Source organism: Motacilla alba, chromosome 3, assembly GCF_015832195.1.
Source record: "Motacilla alba alba isolate MOTALB_02 chromosome 3, Motacilla_alba_V1.0_pri, whole genome shotgun sequence".
NCBI classification, from domain to species: domain Eukaryota; kingdom Metazoa; phylum Chordata; class Aves; order Passeriformes; family Motacillidae; genus Motacilla; species Motacilla alba.
Window position 1 is genome coordinate 44314329 of NC_052018.1, and position 12747 is coordinate 44327075.

At 38.8% G+C, this 12747-nt stretch overlaps 1 protein-coding gene across 1 annotated transcript in view; it reads left to right on the plus strand.

Moving 5' to 3' along the window:
* Positions 1-11679, plus strand: part of QRSL1 (glutaminyl-tRNA amidotransferase subunit QRSL1) — a 13856-nt gene extending 2177 nt beyond the window's left edge. Inside the window, exons 4-11 of the mRNA XM_038132530.1 lie at positions 624-720; positions 2412-2588; positions 4795-4970; positions 5072-5184; positions 6687-6879; positions 7258-7375; positions 10470-10675; positions 11145-11679. Of these exons, the coding sequence (XP_037988458.1) occupies positions 624-720; positions 2412-2588; positions 4795-4970; positions 5072-5184; positions 6687-6879; positions 7258-7375; positions 10470-10675; positions 11145-11356 (1292 nt within the window). The 3' untranslated portion in view covers positions 11357-11679. The remainder of the gene's footprint in view (positions 1-623; positions 721-2411; positions 2589-4794; positions 4971-5071; positions 5185-6686; positions 6880-7257; positions 7376-10469; positions 10676-11144) is intronic.
* Positions 11680-12747: the final 1068 nt, after the last annotated feature.

Below are 12747 nucleotides of genomic sequence, written 5' to 3' on the forward strand. Positions count from 1 at the left end.
GTTTTTTCATATGGCTGTAGGAAAAGCAGATGTTAACAATCCCAACATACAATCACGTTTTATAATGCTTTTAAAGCATTTTTTAAAAATTTCCTAAACCCATTGTTTCTATTAACAGTTCATGAATGTTTTCAAGGCATTACAATGTTTTTATAGTAAAATCAAAAGTAGGAAACATTTCTTATATCTATTTTATTCAGCACAAAGTAAAACTTTATATTAACCCTTGTGGAAGATAGCAGAAGTAAATTAGCAGACCTCTGATTTGATTGTGTTTTTTTTAATAGCAGAAGAAAGAAAATACGACTTCACTGTTGTAAAAATTGTTATATTACCTGAGATGCTTTTCCTTAAAGCACGTTCTCAGACCTGTTGTGATTGATTGCAAAGAGTATTAGGAGTGATGTCCTTGTTCCTGAAATAAAAGTGGGAGTGAAGAAGCCCCTGTTATCAGTCCTGGAGTGAATTGGTTATTACTTGAGGTCTCGTGTCACTGTCGTAGTTCTCATCCTAGGTTATGTAAGGTCTGAGTGGTAGTGACAGCGTCAAAATGTTCAGAGTAGCTACTTGTAAAAATAATTTGTATCTCACCTGTTGCTCTTAATTGTTCTGATTGTTTTCAGGTTATATTTCTCCTTACAATGCTACAGTAGTTCAGAAGTTACTGGATCAGGGAGCTGTGCTTTTAGGTAAAACAAACCTAGATGAATTTGCAATGGGGTAAGTGATGTTTATTATTTTTAGTGTGCTGATTTTACATAAAATAACATACATACCATCTGTTCCAACCTACCTTAACTCCTGTTTCTGTGAGGCAAGACAACAGTGAATACTTACTGGAAGGGTACACAGAGCTGCATGAACTTCTCCCTGAGCGTTTGCAGTGTTGTGTAAATGATACAGACGCTGAGTTTTGTGAACATAGTGTTCAAATGTGCTTGAGAGGCAGGAAGCATTCCAGCTTTTGCAGAAGGCTGAGGACAAGTGGCCTTCTTGTAGATTCAGTAGTGTGTTAATAGAATAGGTTCCAACACAGCTAATTGCTGCCTTTTGCTCTCTCCTAACTGATGGCTTTTTGCCCTGAGGTAATTGTTATCGTGCCCCCAGTGGCAGCCACTGCCTCTGCCATCTGGCCACTGGGGTGATTTATATGGGTACTCCCTGACTTGCTGCACAAGGCTAATCAAGAGCAAGGCTCTTACGTTGCCTAACCTTATGTTGGTGACTTTTTGTCAGGAGCACATTGAAAAATGCTCCTACAATAGATTCTTCTGCAAATCAGTGAAGGCAGCCAAGCCGTTGCAGAGAATGGCATCAGGCTGTTAGGGATGGGAATTACTGCTGGGTTTGGAAAGGAATCTCTGGGACTTTAGTTACCTGTGAAAAACAGTAAATGCTGTATTTTGGTTTTATTATACTTAAACCAAAGCCCATGGTTTGATTGGAAATTCATGTGGATGGGGTGGAAGTACTTGGACAATATTGTTTTAAATAAAGTAATTTTTATGTAAAAAAGCTATTCCTCAGAGGAAGAGGGAAGAAACCTGATGATGCAGTATTACAACTGGTCTAAGTTCATTAAAGCACAGGATTCTCCTAAAGGGCTTATCCCAATACTAGTTCCTCATTCTGGTCTGTATGTTTTCATGATCTCTTGATCAGGGAGCAGGTCCAGCTCTAAAGTACTGATGTCTGAATAAGGTTTGTTTTCAACTGCTGTCAGCTGCCTGTTCTGTCTGATGATACAGCTGGTAGCACTGGCACCTTGCAGTCAGGGGAGCGTGGGATGGAGGGCCTGAGGAAGGAGGAAAGTATGCCCTGACCCTGCTTCTGGTGCCAGCTCACACCTAGTTGACAGAAGCTGACCGAAACCAGTTTCTAAGAAGCCAGTCTGGCATTCTGAACCAGTGAACTGTGGCCTCTGTGGAGGGCTACAGGGTGAATAATTGTGTGGCATTTCAGAGAAATGTGTGTTCCTGGCATTGTGGAGCTTTTTCTCCACCTCTAGCAGCATGTTTTTCCTCACAACAGTGATCTTGTGTCAAATGCAGGGCTGGAAAAACAGAATACCTTGGTTTGAGAGAGATGTGCTCCTGTACTTTTACATAGTTTAAATCAGTTTATGTCTTTGTGACTCTGTTTGCTTCAGTGGCATTAGCAGAAGATAGAAGGAGGTGCCAGTTCAGGTTCTGTGTCAGAAAGTGATGAACAGCAATGAATTTTACAGTTGTATGTAATGTTGTAGAAGTTGACTGCTTAAGAATTTATGTACACCAGTGTTACACCAGTCTTCTTGTGTTGAAATTGAATTTGGAAGGATGATGAGGAATTGGATTAAAAAAAAAAGTTAAATTTGGGAGTACAAGTGTGTCATTTGTCACTTCTGTCTGTATTTGTCCTGTCTATCTTAGTTCGGGGAGTACAGATGGAGTCTTTGGACCAGTCAGAAATCCCTGGAGTTATTCAAAACAGTACAAGGAAAAGGCTGTCCCAAAATCCCATTCTGAAGACGAGGAGTCAAACTGGGTAATAACAGGAGGGAGCTCAGGAGGCAGCGCAGCTGCTGTGTCATCTTTCACGTGTTTTGCGTAAGAGGCTTTTAAAATTGTCTTTCCCTAAATGTCTCAAAACATGTTGGAATGTTTTAATTTTACAATTTTCTCATAAGCTAGTAAGAAATAGGAGGGTTATTGGCACTGACATGCAAAAATTTATTTCAGCACCCCTAGGTTACTCGTGGCATATCATGAAGCCAGAATTAATCCATGCAGGCAAACTTAGATTTATTCATTTCAGGCATTACTCAGTGGTATGACCACTTTGCACTGTGTTTTATTCTTATTCCCACATCATCTCTTTAAAAGTCTTATGGAGTTTGTGACACATCCTCTTCCTCACTAATTGCATTACACAATTACACACTGAAAATGTAATTCAGCAAATTAGAGATCCCTTCATTTGTAACAATATAATAATCTTTCCACTGCTCCTTTGTTTTTATATTATAGTTATGTAATAGTACATGAGATTTGGGACCTAAAAACTTTCAAATCTCTTATTTAACAGAAGAGTACAGAGTACTTACTACATAGATACTTACAGACTTCCCTGTTTTTAACTTAGAAGACAGTTTTAGTGTTGGGGTGGTTTTTTTTAGGCAAGTGTCTGTTCATGGTTGTTTGGAGTTTTTTTTCCTAAAGAGATTTAAACAAGCTGGACTTTTTTTAAAATAGTAATTTCTAACTGCATGGAGTGTCAACACTGTTTAGCAAGTCAGTTGACTATACTATCTTCTCCATCTGACTGTTAAAACTGATCACAAACCTTTACACCTTGCATTTTAGGCAATTTTTAGAGCTGCATGTTGGAGCATGTTTTATAGAAGATTATTTCAATTGTGCTCTTAATTGGAAGGTGTTTTAAAATGCTCTTAGTGACTTTATATGTGTTTGCCCATAGACTACATTACAAGAATCTGTTTTTGTTGTTAAAATATTCTTGCTAATGTTGATTACAACTTTTTAAATTACTTTTTAAAATTATATATCTCTTCATCTCCTTGCCCCTTACTGGGATGTAACCTACTCAACATTTTAATACTGTTGAAATTGAGCTCAGTGCAGCCAATCCCAAGGACTGCTGGTCCTCTTCCTGAGCCAGAATGGGCTGATCCTGAGAGGATCTGGCACCTTTTCTTATGTTGCTGGGCTCCCATTTTGCACTGCTCAGCACATTGTCAGATCAGGGAGATTTTTTGTCCAGCTATTTTATTGCATATAACCTATTGTATATCCATCCTATTAGTGTCTTTCAAGCACCAGGAATGCTGCCAGTCTTTACATTTTCAGTTTGAGGTTTGGATGTCCAAAAATGCTGTAAAATTTAGGATGTTTTACATTAACACAAAGGCTTTGAAAAAAATTCCACTTCAGGAAAGTAGAATTGGTTTAGCCATCTCATAAACAAATGGCTATGGGAAAAGTCATATACTCACTTCAATAAAAATTATAACTATTTCTGGAGTTTAAATTGGTTTTGGCAAAGATTTGAATGAAAACTGCTTTGTCTTTTTAATGCTGCTTGAATTAAATGTATTAAAAACAAGAGAACAGCATGTTTCATTTCAATACAATTTTTGAAATAAAAATTTCAATTTAGAAAGAACAAGGTTTCACTTGTGGATAAGAAAAGATGAATCCAACATTATAATAATAATATACTGTGTTTTAATTGTACCTAAGCTACTGTAAACTGGGAGTTCTGATCAATCTTTGTAGATTCGGAAACAGGAAAAACATCTTTCCAAAGTATGCCTTCTTGTTAGGGGCAAGAAGTGTCGCTCTTCATTGTTATCCTGGAAAATGCTTGTTCATGGTACGTTGGCTACCCAATAAATAAGATATCAGTGTTGAAAATTGTTCCCTAAATCACATGAGATGTATCAGTTAGAGTCCACGGTATTGGAACAGACCACGGTATTGGAACAGGGAAGGCAGAAGAAGATACTTGGGTCCATTTTTGGATGGTCTCAGTGCTACCTATCTGCCTCTCCTTTGTGAAGAGAACTGGACTCTCCTAATGGCAAATTCAAAGACCCTAAGAAAAATCAAAAAACAAATGAAAAATAGACATAGAGAGCAGACTGGCTCTCTACGTCTGTTTAGGCTGTGTGATTATGACTTCTGATCTAGAAGAATTTCCAGTTTTAAATCCATGTGTCTCAAAGCCACACGTTCTTATGATTTGGAAATGTTCTGAATTATCTTACTAATGATGATCCTTTTGAAACCATAGAGCCTTAGGGTCAGACACAGGAGGATCTACCCGAAACCCTGCTGCTCACTGTGGTGTTGTAGGTTTAAAGCCAACATATGGACTGATCTCTCGCCATGGTCTCATTCCTCTAGTGAACTCCATGGATGTGCCAGGAATTCTAACCAGATGTGTGGATGATGCAGCAGTTTTGTTAGGTATTACTCTGTCATACATCTTTGTTTACAACATTTCCTCAAAACAGACTGAATCCTGACTAACATTTTCCCTGATCTTCACATGTTGTGTCTTATTTCAGGTTCACTTGCTGGACATGATCCTAAGGACTCTACCACAATTCAGGATGACTTTAAGCCGTTTGAACTACCTAATTTGACTGATGTCAGCAAGCTTTCAATTGGAATTCCAAAGGTAACATTTAAATCCTGTTAACAGTTATGGACAGGAAGAACAAATAAAAGACGCATAACAAAAAAGTACTTGTGTCTTGCCCACCACCTCCCAGTCTCCCGTGATTTGAAACAGTGATGACAGTAAAAGCAGCTCCTGGAAGAGAACAGTATGTGCTTGCTCTGTTCCCTGTCCAGGCAATTTGGAGTAAGCATACAGTAATGCATCACCTAAAACATGTTGTCATTGTGGTGGGAAGCACTGTCAGGAACTTAGGGGAAATGGGGAACTTCAGTTCTTGGTTCTCTCTGTTGCTTTTTCCTTAGACTACTCTGTAACCTCCAACAAGTTGCTGTTGGTGCCTTCCCACGCAGTGAGCTTGGTACTGGTTTGTGCAGAGCTTTGGGATCCTTGCCTTAATGCCACTGTGTTAATATAGAGCAGAATTTTAGAGGCAACTAAATAGCACAAGGAGCTGTGATTTGCAGAGTCCTAATAAGAACTGAAAGACATCTGTAATTTGGCATCTGATGTATGCAATTCAATCATATTTGTTTGAAATTTAGGAACAAAGTTTGGGACTTCAGCCTATTTTTAATTTAATAAAGGCTCTACCTTCAAATAGACAATGTAAATAGCATTTATTAATTGTATTCTGAGTATTGGAACCTAAGCTAGAACAGGCATATAAAAAGTTTTAATTTGGTAAGCAGAGATGTCCACTGACCAATTATTCACAATCTGTGAAATGGAAAAGTTACGTGCCTAGAAAATGGATCAGCTGCATACTGTTTAAATATTGATAAATCTAAAATTGTGGTGTTGGTTAATTTTTCCTATCCTTTGGACAGTTTTTTCTACTGTTACAGGTTATTCTAAACAGATGCATGCATGCATTAAACATGGGTCACAGCAACATTATTATGACCCTGATATTATGGGTTAGAACTAAAGCAAGTATCTTCAAAAATAGGGAATTTTAATAGAATATCTGTAAATTGTCTGTGAAATGGGAAAGTAGCTAATCTAAGTCTTCTCCCAACCTCTTGATTGTAGTTCTTCTTTGGTGGGTGGTTTTATTTGTTTCACCAAGGTGTGCCAGTTGCCACTGATAACATTGTTAGCGTTAACAACAGGGGCTAACAGCCCTAGTTTTAGGATTTAGACCTGAAGAATTTGTACCTGTGACTGCAGAGCAGTACAGTATAGTCTTGATAGATAAGTAAGGGAATAACAGGGCAATTACTCTTTCAGAAGAAACTGCTGAAATTCCATGATCTGTGATACATATGTTGATCCTGCTGAGATGAACATAATACTCTTAAGAAGATTCAATCCTGTTAATTTAATACCCCGTGATTGTATAGGATTTAGTCAATGCAAAAAGCTTTTATTGGTACTTTAAATCATATAGTGGTGAGACAATGGTTTCAGAGTATTTTTAGCAAGGAGTATTTGTGTTTTAGTGCTAGTAGAAGTAAACCAGTGTGTAAAATAACTCCTGTTCTTGTTTTTCCTCTAAGGAATATCATGCACCAGGGCTGGCTAGTGAAATTCTGGCTCTCTGGTCAAAGGCTGCTGACCTGTTTAAGAATGCAGGTGCTAAAGTGGTTGAAGTGAGCCTACCACACACTCGTTACTCAATTGTCTGCTATCACGTGCTGTGCACAGCAGAAGTTGCGTCAAATATGGCCAGGTTTGATGGACTAGAATATGGTAAGGCCTTTGAAAAACCTTTTTTCTCAGACAGTAGAAACATTGCTGGATGCCATGTAAAAGTGTTAGTTTTCATAGATTTTCTTTTCATGGTTGGATGCTTGATATTATTTCTCCAAGATGGAATATAGTAAAGGACCCTGTGCAGATGAAAATGTGTAAATAAATACATAATATATTTCACTACTAGACATATCAGTGTCTGGGCTCAAAATCTAGTTTAGTATTTCCATACTAAAACAGGAATGTGTTTTGTTGTTTTTCCAGAGTAGTAGCATGTCAGGCTGCAGCAAACAGTGACCTGTTGTACTACTGTGACATTATTAAATCTTAAGGATTACAAGAAGTATTAATACCCAAAATGCCTTTTCTTTTCAGGACATCGTTCTGACATGAAGGATTCCACTGAAAGTATGTATGCTGCAACACGGCGAGAAGGCTTCAATGATGTCGTAAGAGGAAGGATTCTATCAGGAAACTACTTCTTATTGAAACAGTAAGCAGAACTTCTTGAAATTCAGCTTTTCCAGGTTAATGAATTTTGGAGCAAATGGTGATTAATTGTTCATCATGACATGAGAAAGAAATTACCCTTACACAAGTAGCTGTTTGTATTTCTATTATTGCTTTAGCTCTATAATGCCTGTTAATAATGAACAAAAATGTTTCCCAGAGTCTTACCAGTGAGTGTCCTAAATTAAATAAGTAGAACAATTTAGTGATTTTTTTTTTTCCCCTACCAGAGCATTATTGGCATCCATTAGTTAAATTAGGCAGAAATCTACCCTATGGTATGACATTGAAATCATACTGAAGTCTTTACTGTCCTAGTGTTAGAAGTTCTGTGGCTGTTAATCTCATTAAAACTGCCTAGAAAACTGCTGGTACATTGTAGCGAGATCTCCTAGAGAAAGCCAGAGACACAGCAATTAAATTAACTGCAGCTCTCTGTCTCAGTGTACAGGGAAAGAGAAGCATTGGCAGAAGTATTGAACTGAAGTCCTTACAGAAGTCAGGGTTTTATCCAGCTCACATAGAGAAGCTAGTGCATGGATCAATGTTACATTTTTAGTTTTCAATCCTTATCCAGCAGTCCTAATTTATGTTAGTAAATGTGCTGTTTCTCTTTGTCTGAATTTGTTCAGATACTAACAAAAATATTAGGCGTGTAATGTAATTAGTCTCTGTAGTGCACTTGCTTTGAAAGAGCTCTGTCAGCAAGCATATTCATCAGATGTGACTTCTAATTGCTCTCAGAGACAGGAATGTTGTCAGTCAGTCTGTAACAACCAGCTTTTCTGGAATGCCAGTATTCCTGCCAAGTGTGCTCCCTCTGCTTACAACTGTCCAGATCAGCTTTCCTAAGGCTGCTTTAAAATTCACGTAGTTAACTCTTCTGTGAAGGAATACACAATTAGCTTCCATGGAGATGGAACAGGCGAGTTGCGTTCCTGTTCGACAGCAAATTACTCTTGAAAAACAGAGTGCAGGGTTCAGAAAGCATTCTTAGAGTAAGTAGTAGAGAAAACCCATCTGTGTCTCCTGCAAATGTTGCCTTTTACTGCTTAGTTTTATCTTGCTTTTCAAAGTTTTAAAATGACTAGGTGATTGTTCAGGAAGTTCTGTTTAACATTTTTAGAGACAGTATGGACAAAGGGGATCAAGTCGTCCCTCAGCAAGTTTGCAGACAGCTCCAGCTGGAGTAGTAGTATTGATCTGCAGGAGGGCAGGAAGGCTCTGCAGAGGGATCTGGCCAGGCTGGGCTGGGGCCAATGTTGTGAGGTTCTACAGGACCAGGTCCTGCCTCTGGGCAGCACTGAGGGCTGGAGAAGAGCGGCTGGAAAGCCACCCAGGGGAAAAGGACCTGGGGGTGCTGGTCAACAGCATCTGAACATGAGCCAGCTGTGCCCAGATGGCCAAGAAGGCCAATGGTTTCCTGGCCTGTATCAGCAGCAGTGTGGCCAGAGCACCAGGGTAGGGATTATCCCTCTGTACTCAGCATTGGTGAGGCCATGCCTGAAATCCTGTATTCAGTTTTGAGCCCCTCACAACAAGAAGGACATTGAGGTGCCAGAGTGTGTCCAGAGAAGGACAGCAGAGCTGGTGAGCTGGAGCACAAGTCTTACAAGGAGTGGCTGAGGGAGATGAGGATGTTTAGCCTGGAGAAAAGGAGAGACCTTATCATTCTCACTACAGCTACCTGATAAGAGGTTGTGGTGAGGTGGGAGTCAGTGTCTTCTCCCAGGTAACAAGTGATAGAAGAGGAAACAGCCTTATATTGCACCCTGTGAGGTTTACATTAGATATTATGAAAAATGTCTTCACTGTAAGGGTTGTCAAGTGTTGGAACAGGCTGTCAGGGGAAGTGGGGAGCTCACCATTGCAGGAGATATTTAAAAGACATGTAGATGTGGCACTTAGGGACTTTCTGAAATTAACAGCTAGGTGGGTTTCTGAAGTGATTGTAGAAAAGGGTCTAATTCCCATTGTTATCTTACTAACTTGAATCTGTTTATTGATTATAACCATTTTCGTTGCTGTTTCTTGGACTCTTAAATATTTAGATTACTCTAACAAAGTGGGATTTAGGCAGTTGTAGTTGTTTTATCTGTAAACACTCCGGCATGTAGCAGTTGGTAATACACCACTCAATTTTTCTTTCACTTTACTTCTTTTTTCTTTCCCAAATAGCTGAGGGTTTAGATGAAAGTTGCTTTTGAAACTTAACTTCCCTGAATTTAAGATTCCATATTTACCAGTTCTGCATAGGAGGTTAAAAGGAATGATAAACATAAAGTTGACTAATGTGTTTCTGCTTCGGAGTTGTGTAAAGACAGAAATCCATAGACCACATGCTTACATGGCGGGGGAGAAGTGGGTGAAGAAAAGGTCTTCTACAGAGAAGTATACTACAACCACACCCTTAGTTTTAAATTCATTTGGAGTTCCCCAACAGATGATGGGACTTTCTCATCTGCTTCAAGTATCTTGCTGGATTGAATCCTAAATGGTTAATTCCTGTTTTTCAGACCTGTGTAGTTCTGTACTTTCTAGACTTTGTTGTGCTGCCCTACAGTGAAATTAGGTTAGATAGCAGCTTTTCACCCAGAGGGTGGTTGAGCACTGAACAGACTCCCCAGAGAAGTGGTCACAGCAACAAGCCAATCTGAGTTGTGCTCTCAGGCACATTGTGTGGTTCTTGGGGTGTCCTGCACAGGGCCAGGAGCTGGACTCCATTATCTTGATGGGTCCCTTCCAACCCAGCATTTTCCATGGTTCTGTGAAATTCAATATACAGTTTAGTTTCCAAATGCTCCTAAAAGTGTTGTTTTGATTTTTAGTTAATTATTGTAAAGTAGGGTTTTGTCATCCCTTCACCTTTCTTCAGCTGTATGCCCTCATCTCTTCCTTCTCTGGCATCTCCTCTGCTATGAGAGCATAAACACATGTCTGGTAACTAAGCTTCCAGTGTCAGTAAAAATTTTGTCCAAAAGGATTACTGGGCTTGTCTCTTCCACAGTAACTAAGATATAAAGTTCTGTATTTTGGGAATTAAAGTGTCAGGCCTCTATGTTCCTATTCCTTTCTAGGAACTATGAGAAGTACTTTGTGAAGGCACAGAAAGTGAGACGTCTCATTGCCAATGACTTTATGAAGGTTTTCAAGAGCGGTGTTGATATTTTACTCACTCCCACCACTCTGAGTGATGCAGCACCATACACGGAATTCATCCAAGAAGACAACAGGACCCGCAGTGCTCAAGACGACATCCTGACACAGGCTGCAAACATGGCTGGTGAGCAGGGACAGGAACTCGACTATGTTTTCCCGTGCCTAGTCATTTTAAAAGTCCAGTCCCTTTAGGTATTTAACCTTCTCTTTAGAATCAAGCTATTTCACTCCCATGTCCTAAGTCTTATAGTGATACGTGGGTCTAAGGACAGTTTTATTAAATACTTGAAAATGTACAACTAGATTTTAAAGTAGGGTACCTTGGAGCTGAGTGTGGGCTGCAGGTAAGATGAATCTGTTCCAGAGACAGATATCTCTTCCTGAGGAGAACTGATTATCTTTCTCAGAGGATGCTGACCTCTTAAATCACTCTAATTAATTTCTTGTGATCATCTAGCATTCACTTCATTGAATCAAATTATTTTAGCTAGTCTTTTTTCTCTAACTTTTTTTTCTGGTTCTCCTAAAATTGATGCAAAGACTTACTGTAAACCTTAGAGTAATTTTTGTGTGTGTATTTTTTTGTCTTCCAGGGCTGCCAGCCATAAATGTTCCTACAGCTCTTTCAGAGAGAGGCTTGCCAGTTGGGCTTCAGTTCATTGGACGTTCATTCCAGGAGAAGCAGCTTCTCACTGTAGCCAAATGGTTTGAAAAACAAGTAGAATTCCCAGTGATTCAACTAGAAGAAGTAAAGAGGCATGACAGTGATGTCTTTCAGCATCAGAAATCTGCTTCTTTTTCATAGCCTGGGACTTGCTAGTCAGCTAGAGCAAGAAAGCTCTGGAGATGGTCAAGAAACTAATTTCTGCAGTTAATTGTCTTTTGCAGAAGTAATAATCTGTTTTAAGAACACTTTATGCAGTAATGCACGGTGGAATCACGACAGCTTTTTACAGTGTAATTAAGGCAAAGTGAATCATTAAGTAAACATTACCATGTTATTAAGCAACAATTCTTACTGATATCTAAAATACTAAGTTGAAATTGTGTCTGTTACGCCTGTGAAGCTGATTTTTTAATCCCTGGAGGGTGTGTAAGGTATCTGACCAATTAAAGAACTAGCCTGAACTGTTGTGTGAAAACTTCATAGTTGCCAAAGGGCTTGGTTTCCTTCTGGAGTGTGGACTTCTGTAATGCAAAATGCATCTAATGCAACCAGACAAGCTCTGTTGGAACAAAGGTATCAAGGATCTGTTTACCAAGAGTTAAATACACAGGGAGACAAGGGAATAACTTAGAACCATAGAATCCTTTATATTAGAAAAGACTTGTAAGGTCATCAAGTCCAGCCCAGCACTACAAAGTTCACCATTCAATCATATCCCTAATGCCACATCTACATGTCTGTTACGTGATGCTTCTCAAGGCCATCGAGAGAAAGCTAAATCACACCTGCATTTAGATCCCTGTTTTATCAAAATCCAAGATGTGGAAATGTTAGTTCATTTTAAAAACCAGAATGTTCCCTACTCCTAGTTAACTTGTGCAGAAGGTGAAAATAACCCCTGGGTTTACAAATCATGCAGATTACTCTGGATATATCTGTGTATCCAAATATCTTCTGGGGAAAGATGTGCAGTAATAGTAGTAGTAGTACTTGAGTAGTTATTTTCTTCTTCCTTCATCACTGTTCTTTATAATCAATGCTTAAATGCTTGCTAAGAAAGAGATCTTACTTAGTGTGACTCCCTGTCGGAATAATGCCATCTATTCCTTCATGGTCAGTCATTCAACACAATAGTAATTCAAACTGAATTTCCAAACCATCATCATGTAGACTGGAAGACTTACCAAACAACTCAACTTGTTTTAAATGTTGCAGTTTCCATTTTTTGATAGTTAAAAATATGAAGGATGAAATTTGTAGATGTTTTGCATCAGATTCACTTTCAATCATAGTCTACAGCATGCAGAGATGGAAAAGGTACAGAGGGAGAAAAATGACTGAGGAATGCCCTATGGAAACATAAAGAATCTTTCAAGACAAGAATTGCATCTTGTCATATACCATATTATCACCCATTTAAAAAGAAAAACCTTATTTCTAAAAATTGGAGATGAATTGGTGAATTTTCCATATGGCAAAGAGAGCTTTGTTAGTACCTTTCCTACACGATTAAAATGGTACACAACTAA